The sequence below is a fragment of the Bactrocera latifrons genome, unplaced genomic scaffold, assembly GCF_001853355.1.
Source record: "Bactrocera latifrons isolate USDA-ARS-PBARC rearing strain unplaced genomic scaffold, ASM185335v1 scaffold_61, whole genome shotgun sequence".
Lineage (NCBI taxonomy): Eukaryota > Metazoa > Arthropoda > Insecta > Diptera > Tephritidae > Bactrocera > Bactrocera latifrons.
In genome coordinates this window covers 254,797-274,185 of record NW_017537279.1, presented here as the reverse complement: position 1 = coordinate 274,185, position 19,389 = coordinate 254,797, and the positions used below count along the sequence as shown (strand labels likewise).

The window sequence follows — 19,389 nt, the reverse complement described above, 5'->3', positions numbered from 1 at the left end:
TGTATTTTTTCACGTCTCCGACTACATATCATCACGACCGGAGAAGTAGTCGTCAACTTTCAAACGCAGCTGTCCATAAAGAGGGTTTCAATATTGATTCCACGACAGCCGAATTTACGTTACCAAAACGGTCAAAGATTGTCAACTCGGTAGAATTCTGCCGATACAACAACAAGTTCTCAGTATATACTTTAATCCTGATGTACTGTAGAACTAAATTATATGGGATGCTATAATCGGAATTCGACACAATTTCGAAGATTGTAGAGATTAGCAACTTGATGCGTGTGAATACACTCATTTGACTGAGCCTTAAAACAAGAAAAAAGCTAACTTCGGTTGCAACGAAGCTAAATACCATTCCAAGRTGCATATATGTTATTAACCATGTGTTCAGTTTGTATGGAAGCTATGTGCTATAGTAATCCGATCTGAACAATTTTTTCGGATATTATATTGTTACCTTATGCAGTAATCYATACCAAACTTCRTGAAGATACCACGTCAAATGTGAAAGTTTTCCATATAAGAACTTGATTCCGATCATTCAGTTTGTATGGCAGCTATATGTTATAGTTAACCGATCTGAACAATTTCTTCGGAGATTACATTGTTGCCTTAGAAAATAATCTACAGCAAATTTCGTGAAAATATCTTGGCAAATGTAAGTTTTACATACAAGAACTTGATTCCGATCGTTCAGTTTGTATGACAGCTATATGTTACAGTGGTCCGATAWCGGCAGTTCTGACAAATGATCATCTTTTTAAAGAGAAAATGACGTYTACTAAATTTYAAAACGAYATCTTAAAAACTGAGGGACTAGTTCGTATATATACAGACAGASAGGCAGACWGACGGACATGGCTAAATCGACTCAGCTCAACACACTGATCATTATATATACTTTATAGGGTCTCCGACGCTTCCTTCTGGGTGCTACAAACTTCGTGACAAACTTAATATACCCTGTTCAGGGTATAAAYATTATATTTATGTAAGTTATTAAAACTGAAGTACTTATAGGAATTCAAGTGTTGTTAAAAATCGTTTTTAACAGACGTTCTGGCTACAGACATAATTTAACACACTCTTCGCCGCTCTTAAGGCTCTAATTTAGCCTATGAATGAATGAATAATGATGAGGAATGCACTGCGACCTTTGGTCTATTGTGCYCTCTCCTTACTCACATTGAGTCGCCTATACCCAGCCCATTAATGAAGTCAAGTAGAATACCTGGCGCTRGCGMGGCAATGCGATCCCTATCCGGAAACAACACTCCWAGAGCCTAATTTAGACTATACGCTGGGAAAAGATCTCTACATCTCTTTGTTTTGGTAAAAATAYAAAATTCTAAATGTCTAATAAAAAATCTTATTAGGTTATGTGGTTGAACATTACAGATCTAATCTATACTATACTATCTAAAAGCAAAATCCACGCTTAATCGTAGGATGCAATTAAAGGCAGTAGTTTCTTGCTTTCATTTTTTCTTTTTAATTTGTGTTCTTTTTGTTTTTTCTTGTTATGTTTTGTTTTTCTTTTTCAATAAGATAATATCATGTTCATTTGCATTTTTATGTCCATGTTCATGTTGGTTGTTCTTGTTTTTGTTGTAGATATTTGTTATCCTTTGCTTTGTTAATAGTTGCTTTTGTTTTGTTTTGTATTTATCAATATTTCTCATCGGTTGGTTTGTATCTGCTCTGAGAGTTGCCGTTTGACTAGCAAGCTGATAATCACCGCCTCCTWCCTTTCAAGATCTTGCTTACTGCCAACACGAGCACCCTTTGCTTGCTGTTTTCAAATATTTTGCAAATAGTTGTAGTTGTTGTTGCGGTTGTTTTAGTTGCAGTGTCTGTTGAGGATGTATCAATAACTTAAATAATAATCTCAATCTCAAACTTTACGTCGCATCAAGTGGCCAACGACGCCCACAGATGCAGGATGTTGTCAGGCATCGCCGGCGCCGCCCACTGGCACGCCAACAACACCACCGCTGCCCGGTGCACCCGACCCACCTTTGGGCGTGTACACAGACGCATTTGGGTCGAGGCTGGAACCGCTGTTGATGCTAGCGCCCGGCGAAGACGCCGATACAAACACCGGCGTGCCCACCGTTACGGGCACTTGCTGTTGCTGCTGCTGTTGTTGTTGTTGTTGCTGATGCTGTTGATGTTGCTGCTGCTGCTGCTGGTGTTGCTGCTGTTGCTGGTGTTGTTGGTGCTGGTGTTGTTGATGCTGTTGGAGCTGTTGATGCTGATGATGTTGCTGCTGCTGTTGATGCAGTTGTTGTTGCTGCTGCTGATGCTGTTGCTGTTGCTGCTGTTGATGGAGTTGTTGTTGATGATGCTGCTGTTGTTGATGCTGGTGTGGATGCTGCAATTGGTGTTGATGCTGGTGCTGATGTTGATGTTGCGCCGTTACATAATTGGGCGGCGACTGCTGCCCACCATAATCGGCAACGGAATTCGGTGGACCAACGCGTGCCGATAATGGATGTCCAACCACTGCTGCTGCCGCCGCCGCTGCAGCTGCAGCCTGTTGGGCCGCTGCTGCCGCGCTTAGGCTGCTCAACATGGGTGAAGCTGGTCCGGGACCGGATTGCAACGGTGGCGTATCATTCATGCGCAACATTGAACTGGTGCCAGCTGAGCCACAGGCGGGCAAAAGTTGATCTGTCGGCATAACGCAAAGTAATTGCGCGATTTTCGCCTTCAAATCCAGCACTTCATCCTCCTTGGCAATACGACGAGCTGTGAAATATTTCAAGAAATCGTMAGTGTGTAAGTTGTGGTGTAAGCTATTTTTCGGWGCGTGTGTGTGTTACTCACTTTCCGATATCTCCAGTTGGCGCTTGGCGTCACCTAGAGCTGAGAATAAGTCCAGCTTAACTCTCGTCTCGGCTGAAAGATTCTTTTCGAGTGTACAGTTTTTATCCTGCATCGCGGCCAACGCATTCATCAGCATCTCGGTGCCCGGTTGCACCGAATCACGATTACGTACCTCAGCCTCGAACATGCGCAACTGTAAAGCATACATATTAAGTATTGTGCACTGCGTACAATTAAGTCAACGCAATCACTACTCACCTCCTGCTCCCATTTGCGTCCATGTTGTTCCGCCAACTGTTTGGCTTCCTCCGTCGTTTTCAGTTCGCGTCGCAGCTGCTTGAGATCTTCATCCATAAGCTGCTTACGCTGCTTACACTGCGCACTGCATTCCGGCCGTGCGGCCTTTTCTTCGGCAATTTTACGGGCTTTCTTCTCATTATTCAATTGTGCGTCCAATGATTGCTTTTGGCGGCGCTCCTCTGCCAAACGTCGCTCGATCGTCTGCAGTTGCAGCATATCTGCATGCCGCCCATTCGTTAGCTCCTGTATGCGTTTCTCCAGCTCGTCACACTCTTTCTGTTTGGCCTGCAAACAGGATTTCGTAGTCAAATTTGACTCGAGCTTCTGACGCAGTTCATTCTCGATTTGCTTCATGTGACTCAGCTCGGCGCGGTACTTTTTAACATCCGCCTCAAGTTTGAGACAGGCTTCACAGACTTTAGAGACCATTTTCGTGGCTATTTGCGAGATGGCTGACGAAACCGAAGCCGATGTTACGGACGACGCTGACGATGATGATGCCGAACTGGCCGACGAGGTGGATGAGGACACCGAGGAAGCATCCGAATTGTTGCTATTGCTAGCGCTATTATGATTTTGAGTGTTAGCKGCGGCATCTTTACCATTGCCACCGCTATTGGTGCTGCTATTCTGTTGCTGGTGGTTGTGCGAGTGTGTGTTGGAGTTGTTCGCATTGCTGTTGCTATTATGCGAAGTGTTTTGATGATTGTCCTTGGAAGCATTATCTTTGCGCGCACGATTACGACGACCTGAAAAACAGTTGAATTGAAATTATGCGCATTTCGTCAAACAATTTCACTCAACTAACCTTTAGTTCGCTCGACTGGCTCCACAGCAACAACATCATCGGCATCGAATTGCAAAACATTACCATTCGCCACCGGCGCCGTCGCACCGGAAACGCTTGGTGTATTAGATTTTTTCGCCGTTCGATGCTCATCTGTGTGAGTTAAAAGAGAAAGGCATTAGTTTTATCTATTCAAGCACTCAGTTAGGCAGCTCACCACTTTTATCTTTCGTTTGTTGCTGCGCTGTAGTATGCACATGACTGTTATTATTAGTTGACACCTCACAATCGCCGCGATCTTTCATTGCGTTGTTGCTGCTGTTTTGGTTACCGTCGGCAGCATGAAAATTAGAATTGTTGCTGTTTTTATTATGTTTGGTATCGGCATCAGCCCCAGCGCCACCGCCGCCGCCTTTGTTTCTATTCTCCTTATCCGCGCCGCGACGGTGGCCTTTGCCACCAATGTGACCATTGGATGTTGCTGCAATGTAGGGAAAAGAAATTTCGAATTTAAAAATGTGCTCCTAAAACACTATAAATAAAGAAAATAATAGAGAGGCATGAAATGTGATGTAAACGAAAGTCAGCTGATTTCATAAATACAATATAAGCAACAAAGAAAGGAAATAAAAATTAATAAATAAGAAAGTCTAAATAATAAATAAACCAAATTAAAAATTACGAACTTCAATATAATTGAAAAATAATCTCTCCATAAATTAAAAAAATTCAAGTAGCAGTTATAGATTGTAACCCAAGGATTATATAAAGAGTTTGAAGAACTAAGCGTTTACGGTTATGGTTTTTATACAAAAATCTTTTTTTAATATCTCGTAAAATAAATAGAATTGCAAAATATTATGGTGTATTGTGCTATATCTCGGAAGCGACCAACGCAAATAATTACAAGCCACAACAAAACTACAGCAAACCCTCATAATTGTTATAAGTCCTACATAAAGGCATATTAAAATGAATGACGTTTGTATATATATGTAACGGTGTGATTGTAATATAGTATATACATATAGWTTCATTACCACCACTACCACCACCACCACCAAAGGCGGAATTAGAACCAGAGCTATTGCTGTTAGTAGATATAGACGCTGTTGATGTGGTTGTAGTTGTTGCAGCTATGGAAGCACCGCCACTGCTAATCTGTAAGTAATTCTTATCATCAGCAGGCGTTGCAGTGGCACCACCTATGCCAGTTGAGCCGCCTGTTGCGGCTGTCGCTGCTGCATTTGTCAGCAAACTGCTAATATTATAATTTCCACCACTAGCACCATTACCGCCACCACCTACAACACCGCTATGCGCATTACTGTGGCTGTTGTGATGATCGTGCAACGTTGATGATGACGGCGACGACGATGCGCCTGACGTCGTTTGATTGTGATTACTATGCTGATGATTTTGCTGCGTCGGCGACTGCTGCTGCTGCTGTTGGTGATAATTATTTTGTTGTTGCTGTTGTTGTTGATGATGATGCTGATGATTTTGTGCTTGTAAACTACTCATACTACTACACGTTGCTGCCGCTGCCGCCGCCGCTGCTGCTGTTGCGGCCGCTGTCGCAGCTGCTGCTGCCGATGCTAGCAAGCCATTCGCCGTGGCGAACGCACTGCATGCAGCCGACGTTGTCACACTGGTAATGGCGGAACTATTCGATGCATTAAATGCGCTAATTGCCGCCGTCACCGCTGATGTGTGGGAAGTTGTTGTCTGTGAGTTTTGTGCACTACTTTGCGCTGCAAATATACTGCTCGCACCGGGGCCAGCGGTTACCGCCGGCACTGCGGTGGCACCAGCTACAGCGGRCAGCTGTGTCATAGCTGGATCGTCTGTTGTTTCCTCTGGTGGCAGGGCTTGTTGCAATAGCTGCATATAAAACTCATTCTCTTTCGCAACTTCACGTTGCCTGCGCTGTCGTATGCGATAGCCAATGTAACTTTTAAAGCCGAAACCCATCGTCACCACTGGGTAGCCAATGCTGCACAAAAAAATATGAAATTATTAGCAGAAGTAACATGGAGTTAGTGTTGTGTTAGGAGTACATACCAATGCGCAGCGAACGGTCGACACAAATCCAAATGTGGCATATGTCGTGTATCCTTCCATCTGATGCCTGCTTCCAAGTAGACAAACAGCATCCAAAGTATTATTGTAGGCAAGCATATGCCTTTGTCTGTTTGAAGAGAGTTTGAAAGTGATTGTGAGCAATGAGGTGAAGTAAATTTAACTTAAAAATATTACATTTTTCACGCTTCAATATCTAAAAGTATTATTTTGTTGTTGTTGTTTTATTACCTGTATGCCATACATATTGCACCCAGACGTAAGTGCTTGCTGCGAATAGCAACCAGTGCACTGGTATAAAAAATAAACACACTAAATCGGATGTTATTGCAATGCATACAAATAACACAGAAAATGCCTGAAAAAAGAAAATTGAAATTTCAATCTTAAGTAAAAATTGAAATTTATGATTMGTAAAAATAATAATTTTTGTCGTTTGGAAACTTGAATAAAATTGGAATTTATCTGTGGTGCTAAGACATTAGCTTGAAAACTGATAACATAGATCAGACTGCCTTGCTAAACAAGGCAAATATAACWGAGAATATTACAGTATTCAAGTAACCAAAAGTTTTCGTATTATTGTCCTACAATTATTATTGGTATGAAGTCTCGTAGTTGAACTTACCAAGCCTTTAAATTTAAATGAGTCATGCACCGATCGTAAAAGTAGCCAAAAAGGCCATAAAAATTCAAAACGAAACATAAACATAAAATCGGCGGTTATCACAATGGCCCAAAGTATAAGGAATTTCAAGTACAGGACAGTTGTGCTGTAAGTAGAAAAAAATAAGCAAAAAGATTAGTTAAATCTTAAGAAATTTATGTATATATAAACAAAATATGTTTTGTAAGGAAAATAACTTAAACAAGTAAGAAAGAGCTAAGTTCGGGTATAACCTAACATTTCATACCTTTACAACTTGCAATTTCAAGGATTAAAGCCAGATGCAAGCCGTCAATCAGAGGATCGGAATCCAAGCAATTATATGAACAGTTGAATTTTCCTAATTTGAATCACCATAATTAGCAAAAGACTTCGAGTTAAAGAGACCTCGATTTATGGAAAGAAGTTTGTATGAAATATGACTACTAGTGCCAATTCAAGAGTTCGAGTTAAGGAAGTTCAACTGCATGTATATATTTCGGGAGTTAACTTTCGTGTCTTAGGCATATTTAGGCACCCAAAATAATTGTTATTGCTATTATTATTCTACAAAATTAGAGTTTGGGTTTTCGTTTTCGCCACAAATAAAATCCGATATCGTTACTTAAACGAACTGGCTTACTTAGTAGCACACAAAATAGGATTGGAATTGTTGTTGTTATTGTTGTAGCGCTTATCTATACTCTGGAGTTTCTAAAAAAAATATTGGTGGAAACCCAAAACACTCGTTATCGATAAGAGAAGTTACCACAACGAAGAATTCTTGGTTTCTTATCGGCTATTAAAAGCCGCGGCTCCTTTAACGGCACTTATTTGTAAGAAATAACAAAAAATACAAGTATTGGATAGAAATACATTATATTATATTATAAAAATTATAGCATGATCAACGTTTTTATTTATTATTTATTTTTTTTTAATTCTAATCTAAAAACGATAACTACCATTACTTTTAATTTCGATTAAATATTATTTCTTAACCAAAACCAATATTCACATTAAAAGTAGAATATCAAATATTCAGAATTTCAATTTAACCTCAGATTGTATTTTTTTGGAAAACAAAAATAGAAAAACAAATGTTTAATAAAAATTAAATATTATTTCTTAAACAAAAAAATATTCACATTAAAAGTAGAATATCAAATATTCAGAATTTCAATTTAACCTCAAATATTGTTTTATTGAAAAAAAAAAATAGAAAAACAAATGTTTAATAAAAATTAAATATTATTTCTTAAAGAAAAACAAAATACACATTAAAAGTAGAATATCAAATATTCATAATTTCAATTTAAACTCAAATATTGTTTTATTGAAAACAAAAAAAAAACAAATATTTATTATTTATTTTTCTAAAAACATGAAATTAATTATTGTATAACAACAACAAAAGTTTGATTAAAAACTGCTTTCCATCACACTGAATTAGCAATTAAGGTGTCGCATAATAATCACAKCGTATCAACAACCGCAATCCAATTTGCTTAAGCGTCAATGTTAAAAAAGAATACACACGCTGGCCAAACCAATAATAATAGACGTGCTGGTTGGTGTGTGTGCGCGTATTGTTTGACAGAAAGAGGGGCAAATRTGTGCTATCAAATACCGCTTTTAAATATGACCAACTGGCAATAAAACAAACAAATGTAAATGGATTTGTTTGCCATACTACGGCACCTACCGGCTTCAGCTACTACGTCGGTACGTATAAACATACTCACACAAACATAGCTATATATATGGTTATCAGTYGACTGGAGGCGCGATCATTGGATTGCGCTGCGCTAAATCAATCAAATTCAATTAAGCGCTCCTCGCCAAGACGACATGGCGACATACGAACACACGCAAGGAGAGCACATACGATTTGTTTGTTTGCTACCCACAAGTACATACAAATAACCGATTCATATAACTTAAAAAAAAAAAACTGCGTACACAATAAATTTGAAAAAAAAAAGAAAATAGAAACAAAACAAAAACCGAATGTCAATAAGTAGCCAAAGCATCAAGACTCTGTTAGTTGTTTGGTTAAGTGTTTGCATTTCTGTGTACATATTTGTTTATGTCGCCAAAGATATGTAGTCCGAACACTTTTTGAGTCTCAAAATTATGTACTTACAATATAAGTGTGTACATTAAGTACACATGTATGTATATGAGTCAAAATGAGGCTGTCTATGACAGCTACATGAATCACGCGATCAGTTTTTTGCGCTGTCATATCATTTAGTAGCCGTATTGCTATGTATATTTCGGTAAGTACTTATTGTTATTGAAGCTTTTTAACGCTTCGTTCGGTTTCTTGTTGCCGATTTTAGAATAATGATGCAAAATCTGACTGAAAAAATTTTTATTTGAGTTTAAGTAGATCGCAATTTATTTATCTGAAAATTCTTGGTCTGTAAAATTCCGGCTTTGGGATTTGGAAGAAATATTGCGTAGTACTCTAAGTATATTACTCGACGAAAGTATAAAGGAATACAACACTTTTTGGTCCTATACACGGCGTTTTTGTTTCTGTAACTGGAACGGATATCGATTTTTATACGGCCAGGGACTCGACATCATTCCTCCCAATTTATTCAGGCATGGTTTCTGCCGCTGAAGATTGGAATTCAGGGCTAAAGTCAAATGGAAAGTTAAAATGGATACAAATCAATACATAGCGTATATTGACGCTAGAGGAAAGTCTCGACTGATTACATCAACTTTTGCCATTTCTCAAGTAAACGCGAGCACATTCTTCCAAGCAATTTTAYGAATTTAATTCATCCACAGGCCGGCATAAAAATTGTTGTTTCGCGAAAGTTGACCAGCAGGGAAAGAGATATTGACTGATTGTGTCTCTCAGTGACAAGATTTACGTATGTCACGATTGAGTCTGAATCAGTGGATATTCACACTGCTCTAATATCCTAAATGACTCGATTCTCACCAGACGTGAATAACGTTTTCGTGTTTTATGAAAACACTCTAGATGTTAATGAAGGTGTCATAAAAGTTGTTGGCAGCATATTATTATTGGAAAACCCACACTATTTCAGACATGCCAACAACACCGTAGCACCAACATAAATGTCTAAAATTAGCAAATATTTGGAAATATTATTTTTATAAGACAATAGATACATATGTAAATTTGTCGCACTCACCTGCTGTATACGCTCTCTGTAATTTTATTACGTTTTATTGGTCGTCGTAGTTTGCCGCAGTCGGCATTGCGTCGCTTCATCTTGTGTCTTAGCCGTAAGAATTCGAAATTTATAAACTTCCACTGCTATTATATTTTCAATGCAATTTTTTTTCTTTTTACCAAAATTTTCTATATTCTATTTGTGTTAAAATGCTTAATGCGCGTATTATGGTTGCAACAGCATCACCACACATAACACACGTACACACATTAATGACAACAAATGCAAAATTTTAACGCCAGTGTTTGTCCGAGATGGGGGACGACTACTGGCTGTATTGCGCTGGATATTTATGCTCGATTTGACTGTCACTCTTTTGCTGCTGCACCGGCTCTACTAATGCGTGCAATGACGCGCGCCAAAATYTCACTGTATATTTCTTTGCAACAATGCCGATTGCTGATTGTGCTTTTACTTTTGCACAACTTTAATTTTAGTTCTATTTTTTTTCAAAAATTTCACACAAATTAAATAAACAAAATYAAGTTGGTCGTTTTGCGTTTTTCGTGAATTCCATACGTTGTCGTGTTTAAGCTTGCTGTTGTTGTTGCTGTTTTTGTCGTCGTCTTCTATTTTTAAATCCGTTTACAAATATGTTGCTCGAAAAGTTGCTACACTGCTGCGCCTATTGACCGCCGATAAAACGTCATTTTCTCAGCAACGACGACTGCTGCTGCTGCTGCGGTTGACAGACTGACGCTGCTCTACCAGTGCGTTGCACGAAATTCCAATGCAACTGACAAGTGTCAGAGTTGTGCTCTTCACCTTCTGTGACCAAAAAAACAAGCAGCTACTTATGGACGCACGGTCTGGTAGTAGTTGGCAATCGGCAGTTTGCAGTCTGGTCGGCTGCCTATATTCTCTGTACACCCTGCACGACGCACTCCGTATCCTTTCTCTATGTAGTCTATTACGGTTTTTCGTTTTTACTTTCTGTCGTTTTAGTTGTTGTTTTTCTCTCATTCACCTTTTCTATTTATATTTGAAACTCTCCTGTACTTTGTTGTGATATTCGCTTAGAATTCGTCGTCTCCTCGATAAAAATTCAATTTGGTTGTTAGTTTTCACTGCAAAATTGGAAAAAAACATTTTATTTAGTTCTATTTTGGTTTAGGATAAAATACTAGCTTCGTTGAATATCAAGCTACCAGAAATTTGTTAAACACAMAAAAATAATGGAATTTTTCTAAAATAGAGTTGATGAAAAAACAAGTTTTGTAAAAATAACAAGTTCGAAAATGTAAAGAATGATTGGGTTGCCAGCAACTATAACTAAAAACAATGYTTATATAAACAGAGTTTCGAATTTTAGATGAGCAAATACATAAATTGATGATTCAGCGGCTGTTTCACTAATTGGGACTACATATACTGATTACTGTGTGCTGAAATCCAAAGGCATGGAAATAGTGTACAATGAACTACCGACGATTTTCGAATAGTTTCTGGTAGCGGCAGAGAAAAGTTCCCAACTAATTTCGAGGCACGCTACGGAATTGCTTCCGTTTACGTAAGTAAATCTGCGAGGCATGGGTAGTAGTGGTGGCATTCTTTTTATCCTCTACCTTCCAGATATAATAGTTTCATTGCAATCACTTCACAAGACATTTTTTTCTGAGTTTCCTAAATTTTCTTTCACTTCTGGACAAATTGTAAAAATATTTAATTCGATGTGCGCAACTACTCTTGTTTCCTCAGCATTATATGTATAAACAATCGGTATGTAGTTATAGAAAGTTTAGTGTTTCGTTAAATATTAAATTTCTTGCTTTTATTTTCAATATTGCGCTGATCTTAGCGCCATATCGTGCCCATACACACGTCCACAGATGACTTTGTAATGATAAGCAAGGCAAATATACACACACACGCACTCATGTGATGGCATTTCTTCCAAATAAGCGATGCAATCATGAGTGATTGAAAACTTTACCAGTAGCAACAACTTCACATATACGCGCGCTGGGAGGGAACTTTAACGAATATTTGTTTTCGCAACCACCCGCATAGAAGCGTACATGCATGGAAATAAACATACACACGCACACACAACTTACTAAACACACATGAGATAACGTTAAACACTTAATGCTAGACGCTAAATACGGAGCAAAACAAATTTTCCGCTGAAGGCAGCATTTCAGCGCTCATAATTGACTTCGCGGTCGTGAAAAAATGGGAAAGCGAAAAAATAGAAGGGAAGAATGAGAAAACCAATTTGGGCAACGAGAAACGGCACAACCAAAATGATGCTTATTAAAAAATTGGTAGTAAAAATCCATGAAAGCGTAAWATTATAACAATTCGGAAACACAACAACAGCGTAGGAAATGCAATAATAGGTAATATTTTGGCCAAAGCAAAAATAGAAATAAACATTAAAATTTTTATTTTGTTTTTTTAGTAAATTTTACGTTGGCCGATTACTTATGTATGTACATATATACATACTTATAGTACATGTGCTTAAGCGCTTGTCTYTTGTTTTCACGAATTGCTTTCATTTTTGACATTGCTTCTTGTTCTGCCACCCGCCAACTAACCGACAGACACGCCAAACCATTAGCTACTCTAGCTCTTTCCCGCAGCCTTGACGCTTCTCTTTTACTTTTGTTTTTATACTCTCGCAACATGCTGCTTTAGAGTATTGTAGTTTTGTTCACCTAACGCATGCTTGTAAAATTTAAAACTAAAACAAAGAAAACGACTCATTATTTTTATACCCTGAACAGGGTGTATTAAGTTTGTCACGAAGTTCGTAACAAACAGAAAGAAGCGTCGGAGACCCTACAGTATATATAGTCTATATAAATTATTAGTATGTTGGGCTGAGTCGATTTAGCCATGTCCGTCTGTCTGTTCGCCTGTATATATACGAACTAGTCCCTCAATTTTTAAGATATCGTTTTGAAATTTTGCAAACGTAATTTTCCATACAAATTGAACACATAGTTGAATGAAAGATGATGAGGAATGCACTGCGACCTTTGGTCTATTGTGCCCTCTCCTTACTCACATTGACTCGCCTAGACCCAGCCCATTAATGAAGTCCAATATACTACTTGGCCCTAACGAGGCAATGTGATCCMTATTGTCTCGCTAGTTACAAAAAGGGAAGCAACTGTGAAGGATTTATTAGCTTCGGTGCAACCGAAGTTAACGTTTTTTCTKGTTAATAAAATAAAAGATGAATTTAGTATTTTGTAGCAAACCCATTACTCTCAATAACTGCGGCATTGAATCTACAAGGTTATCCACTATAGTTTCCATGCCTCCAGGGCTCTTTGAAAAAACTGATCAGTATTTGCCACACTACAGCGATCAATTCTTTTTTTTTTACAATTTCGCATAAATTTTCTATTGGGGTTAAGGTCTGGGGACTGTGGAGGCCACTACATTACATCCACTTTATTTCTCTGGAACCATGATTTTAGGACGTTTGCCATATGCTTCGGATCGTTGTCCTGTTTAGACCCMCTTAAGTGGCATTTCCCATTCCGCATGTGGCAACATTCTTCTTCTTTACTGGCATAGAACCGCCTACGCGATTATAACCGAGTTAACAACAATTCGCTGTACTACATATGTCAATGTCGTCATATATCTCATACAGCTCATCGTTCCATCGAATCCGATATTCACCGTGGCCAACGCGCAAAATCTTTCGCAGAACTTTTCTCTCAAAAACTCGCAACATCGACTCATCAGTGGTTGTCATCGTCCAAACCTCTGCACCATATAGCAGGGCTTTGCTTCTCAATTGCTCATTTACTCAGTCCGAAGTAGCACCTGTTGGCAACACTACGGATTCCATAATGTCTCTGTAAACGTACCAAAGTATGGTACCATTAATACGATGAAACGGCCCCAAACCAGAAGCAGAATAGCATCCCCAGACCATAACATAACAACTATGTGTGACTGACAATAGGAATTTTTGAGACGCTTGTTTCGTGGGCGTTGGACGTAGCTTACGCCATCACTTCCCACCAAATTAAATTTGGACTCATCACTAAAAAGAACGGGTTTCCCTTTGCTTATCGGCCATTCTATATGATTTTTAGCAAACTGCAATCATTTTAGTTGGTTACGTTTGCTAATAAGAGGTTTCTTCGCTGGTCAGTAACTGCGTAAAGCAGCGTTATTCAGGCGGCGAGCGACAGTTCTTGAGGAGATTGGTAACCCAAGCTCTTTTATCAATTGCGGAGCGCTTTTAAATGCATATTTTTTTACGTTTCTTACTGGTACAGTTTTGTTCCTAATAAAGTTCGAAATTATTCGTGAGTTATAGAAATATCTTTTTTGGAGCCATTACTTTCTTTGTAAAAAATGTAAAACAAAAACGTGTCTTCAGCGCAGGATTTATGCTCAGTAAATGTTCTAATTAAATAAAACTCAATACCGTTAGAAAAAAAAAACGAACAAAGGAGAAAAGAAATGAACAAAACAGATTACAATTGTTTTGTCGTGGCGGATTGCCATACATTTTAAATTGTTTTCAAATATAACGGGCGAAATAAAAAAAAATATCACGATAAACATTAAAAAATATAACATGTAACTTCAATGCTGTAAAGTTAAAAATAAGAAACAAAAAGCAATTCGAAGGAAAAATGGCATTGTAAAACAAAAACAATTCTGGAACTTCGCTTTAGTTGCAAATTGTTTGTCCGATACTGTACATATATGTATATCGGAAACTTCGAAATCCCCATTGAGTTACAAAACTGTAATTTGATGCAATGAATTACATTCGAGAATGGCAGCTTTAGTTTGATAATTAAACAAAAAAGGGCCAGCTTTAATAGAAAGATATACAAGTATGGAAAAATTATAAATACAAAAAATCCTTGCAAATTGCAATATGAATATAAAGTATTCGGTTAGGCCTGAATAAAAGCCTTCCTTACTTGTTATTTCTTGTTTTGGCACAAGCAATCCCAAAATGTTTCGAATTTAGTAATTATTATGCAAAGGGGGCGTGCGCGCAAACACAATTTTACGAACAAAAAAATTACACGAATTGTAAMAGAAGCACAACGACACCTGTGTATGTAAGTACTTTGGCACCACTTTGTATGCATGCTAATCGTTGTTGGGTGAAAGAGAGTATGACTATGCTGAGTGCTTGGGGTGGTCGCATCTGTCTGCTTAGGGCGAAAGTAGAAATCACAGACATTGAATTAAATTTCAATCAGCACGCTGATAAGCGCGCTTATTAATAAATATACGAAGAAAGCTATAGACCGACCTTAGATGAAGAAAACAGAGAGAGACGCACAGCACAGCAGCTTAAGTATGTATGTATATGAGAAAGATAACAAGTGGCTGTAAGGACATCACTAAAGCATTTTCAATCGAACGGAAATTGGTAGATTCGGAATGCGGAAATGAAAATGAGAGTGCAGCATTGAGTTAAGCGGAGCCAGATGCTTAAGATTCTGGTATATTCAGTTCACATGGATGAGTTATGCATGGAGCTTTGAAGAGCTAGAATATGAAATGCAAGAATAAGTACTATAAGTTTTAAAAATTAAATTATATTAAGGGAATAATATAAATACTGTTTCAGAGGATATTCTCTTTAAATGATAATATTACGTCACAGAGCCCGACTTGAAAAAAACAAACGCAATTACCCAAGGAACTCTGCAGGGAAATTCCTCTTCATTAATTGTATCTGGAAAGTCATCCAAACCACCAGGGGGTATTACCATCACCTCATACTGATCTAAACCGATCTAAACGGGGTTAGGACCGACCGCCATTCATAGTGGAGGCTTCAACCACCACCCATCGCAGACGAAGAGCTCKAGTTGCCGCTAGAAACAAGAGTGACCCTTGCGCAGCTTCGTTCTGGATACTTTAGCAGGTTAAACTCCTACTTATCCAGAATAGATGATTGCTATTCGATATATGAGTCTCCGCATGACACTGGCCACCTCTTTGCATGCTCCACCAACCCTACTCATCTTCTACCTTTTTTCCTTTGAGTCATCGATCGTGTTCAAAATTAAACATATCGTCCTCTAAAATGCAAAATAACATATCATAAAAAAATTCGAAATTGGGTATCCTATTGATTACGATACCTCACATTACATATGCCAATTTCTTCTGGGATGTTATTTGCAGAACGACCAATGGCTTTAAATATTTTCAGACACACTTAACATCTTCATCAATTTATAAATGTTATTATTATACTGATTAGCATGACTCATGTGAAAAATCCTACACAGAAATTTTACAAAAAGAAGAAAAAAAAAGAACAAAATCAGGACACCCTCACTAAGCAACAGTTGAGTCGAGAAATAAATAGAGAACAAACACGTTGCAAAATAGGAAGAGCTATTAATATGAATAAAACGAATAAAGCACAGCATAAATAATTGAACTAGCACACTATATATGTATATCGGAAAAGCCACCCTTAACTCCAAGCGACTCCTTCGGACACAGACAGATGCCATTAGCGCATGCAAACACAACTCACTCTTATTCCAGCGTTGTTTTGAAGAACACCTCAGCAATCAACTGCAATTAACTGATACAAATAAAACAACTACATAAGCGTATAGGGACACGCAACAACAATGTTTACGTCGATACTAGGGATGTTAAGTGATGAAGAAGGAAGCAAAAGCAACCCAATAATGAACGACATGAGCGCCAACAGGCAGACGACCGTACACAAGTGGATAGTGAGAGAAACCATTCAAAAATAAGTAGTCAAAGCTTTTGGATATGTGGTGGGGCATGGAAGCTGATAATATACACCAACAAAGGCAAAGCGATGATGACTGAAGAAGAAGCATTGAAACAATGCGTAACATTCCGCAGGAGTGAGTGAGTTTTGTGCTAGTCTCATCTGGAATTTCGTTCTCAATTCAAATGTTGGTGCTGGCGCTACTGCTGATGGTGATTATATTGTTGTTTGTTTAGTTAGTTGTGTTGCAAAAACAACCCTACTAGTGAGTTTGTACGAATTAAATTCGGTAACTGGCCGAGTAGCCATACATTATGATGTTTCTCTGCTGACGTTGCGGCACTGTTCACTTGGTTACGTTCGTACGACGGAAACGGAAATAATAGTAAGCTGATAAAAAAAAAGGAAGAAAGATGCGCACAAAACATAGATGGGGAAACTGTGGACCAAAATAGATGTAAAGCAGTTGTTGCTGTTCAACCAGCAACCAAACGGGAAGCGAAAGGAATGCAATATACAACAAAATGAAAAACAGAAGATAAAGAAAAAGTGAAAAATGATTGATACTAGCAATTTCTTAGCAGGCGAGTTTTAAGGGATGAAATATGTCGAAATAGTTTGAAGTGCTTGGTTGCTAGACAGAACAATTTAAGTATGAATGACTTTTAAATAGAGGCAGGGAAACAGGTGTTGCGCGATCTAAGGCAATTGAGAACGAAAACATTATTGCAAACTGATTTCACAATATATTTTACTATGTAGTATGTTTATTTCATCTGTATAACATAGGGTTTTGAACTCCATTTATAATATAATATACATCTTATATGATTTTAAAATGTACGAATTTTTTTATTATTATTATTTATTTTGTGTAATCATTTAGCAAGAAGAAACTTTTAAAATATTTCGAAATAAAATAACTGTCTACTGAAATGAGTGGCACTTTTAAACAAACACAACATTTTTAAAGAACTATGTATATTTTCAAAAGGTAGCCAACATTATTTTATAGTAAATGCATCGGTTAATCACAACTTTTCTTATAGAAGTATTGTATCGCGTATAGCACATGAAACGCCGCAAAAGAAATGTGATTAATTGGCAACGAAATTACTTTAATACACATGTATGTACCTAAGCATGTATATGCATACATATTTTACAATCCGAGTAAAGATTAAGTTGGATCACTAAATTTATTTTCATGAAAGACAGCGTTTATGTTAACGTTAAAAATCAACAAATTTCTTATTGACTTCTTATAAGTCAAGCGCAAAAATTGCTTTTGGAACACAACACAAAAGTAAATACGACATACATACATGCATATATTGAAATAGGCCTAGTGGTTTCAGAAATATATTTCATTTTCAACATTTTCGTATTTGTTGTGCGCGAACACGCATTTCAGTGCTAAACTCGTTAAATATGCAAATAATCCACAAACAGGCGATAACTTGTGACCGCATTGGTGTTTGTAATGGCAAAGGGCTGTTGCTGATATGCCGCCATCAGCACTGAAACCACAAGCATTTGTATACGGGTATATAAAAAAGAAACCTATGTATGTACTTTATTTCACCATCGTTTAGCATAAAAACTACACTATGTCACCCTTTAAAAACGTCGATTTGTTAATATTTATGTGATTAATGCTTCACCAACCATAAAAAACTTCATAACCTTTTTCACATAAAAAAAATATTGATACATATACTGAAGCAATATGCATATAACTAGATTCAGTTTTAAGTTTGTAAATATCCGAAAACTTGCTGAATATTGTCTCAAACGGCCCGGCTGCAATAACTGCAACTAAAGCACCAACAAAGTAAAATGCAATGATGAAGGCAACTGCTATTGGATTTTGCAGCATCCACTATATTAAGCGAGTGTGTGTGTGCTTATTGGACCCCATACCTGTTACMACCTCCCCTTTATATCTTTCCAAACACAACAAACGTTTGCTTTCTCTCTCATTCGGTCTAGTGGACTAAGAGAGAGCGGCTACGAAGTAAACGTTAACATTATAAAAAAAAAAAGAGCGCACGAAAGCAGCGCAGGATGCCATCGTCGTCGCAGTAACAGCAGACTTTTTACCGTTGCTCATACGACGGCAGTGACGCTGACGTATACGTAGTTGCTGAGAGCGCTGCTCACGGCTCGCTACTGATCACAGCAGGGGGAAACTGCACTCCAACAACATATTATATATAGCAAAAACAGCAACTTGCGAAATTTTACAATCTGATTAGTGGGCAAAATTCGTTCATAATTTAAAGAAACTCTTTCACTTTATTAAATGCACTTAAACACTGGTATTGCTATCCAAGGCATTATGTATATAGTTGCTCGGCCGCTGCGTCGTTCTTTGCCAACTTGGCTCAAGTGTCATGTACACTATTACATTGCAACTAGCTTTTGCGATAAAAGCGACAAATCACTTATTTTGCACAACAAAAATTTTGAAACACTGCACATGAATACGACAAACAAAAAAATTACTGCGAACTAACTTCTCAAAAAGCAAACGGCGACAACAGCAGCGACGTTGGCGTCATTGTCGAACTAGCAAGGAAACAACAAGAGTAGCAGCAACGAAAAAAATTTTCTTATGCKCTAAAAGGTTGCGAATTGCACTCTTTCTTTTTGTATAATTTACACTGCACTTGTGCCATTATCGTTGGGAACTTTTCTGTGATAATTATACCGATTTTCTTCACTTTGGTGCTGTTTTTACCGTAGTAAAGTAATTTTTTCGAAATTTTCACTCCTTGCTGCCGTTTTTTCGATTCGTCGCGACTCG

The 19,389-nt window shown here is 37.8% G+C and overlaps 1 protein-coding gene across 7 annotated transcripts; it reads right to left on the bottom strand.

The window, feature by feature from the left end:
* Positions 1–1,642: 1,642 nt before the first annotated feature.
* On the bottom strand, positions 1,643–19,389 carry LOC108975100 (macoilin-1). 7 transcript variants are annotated; one of them, XM_018943374.1, is made up of 11 exons: positions 19,324–19,389; positions 9,830–10,938; positions 6,633–6,777; positions 6,236–6,362; positions 5,987–6,113; positions 4,963–5,918; positions 4,140–4,403; positions 3,944–4,075; positions 3,094–3,884; positions 2,836–3,028; positions 1,643–2,757 (listed from the first exon to the last, which is right to left on the bottom strand). In XM_018943374.1, the coding sequence occupies exons 2-11, from the start codon at positions 9,907–9,909 to the stop codon at positions 1,955–1,957; spliced, it is 3,618 nt and encodes a 1,205-aa protein (XP_018798919.1). In that variant the 5' UTR covers positions 9,910–10,938; positions 19,324–19,389; the 3' UTR covers positions 1,643–1,954. The 7 variants fall into 7 exon arrangements, with proteins under 7 accessions (XP_018798919.1, XP_018798917.1, XP_018798922.1 ...); XM_018943372.1 differs by having other exon boundaries at positions 19,100–19,386; XM_018943377.1 differs by having other exon boundaries at positions 4,143–4,403; positions 19,100–19,386.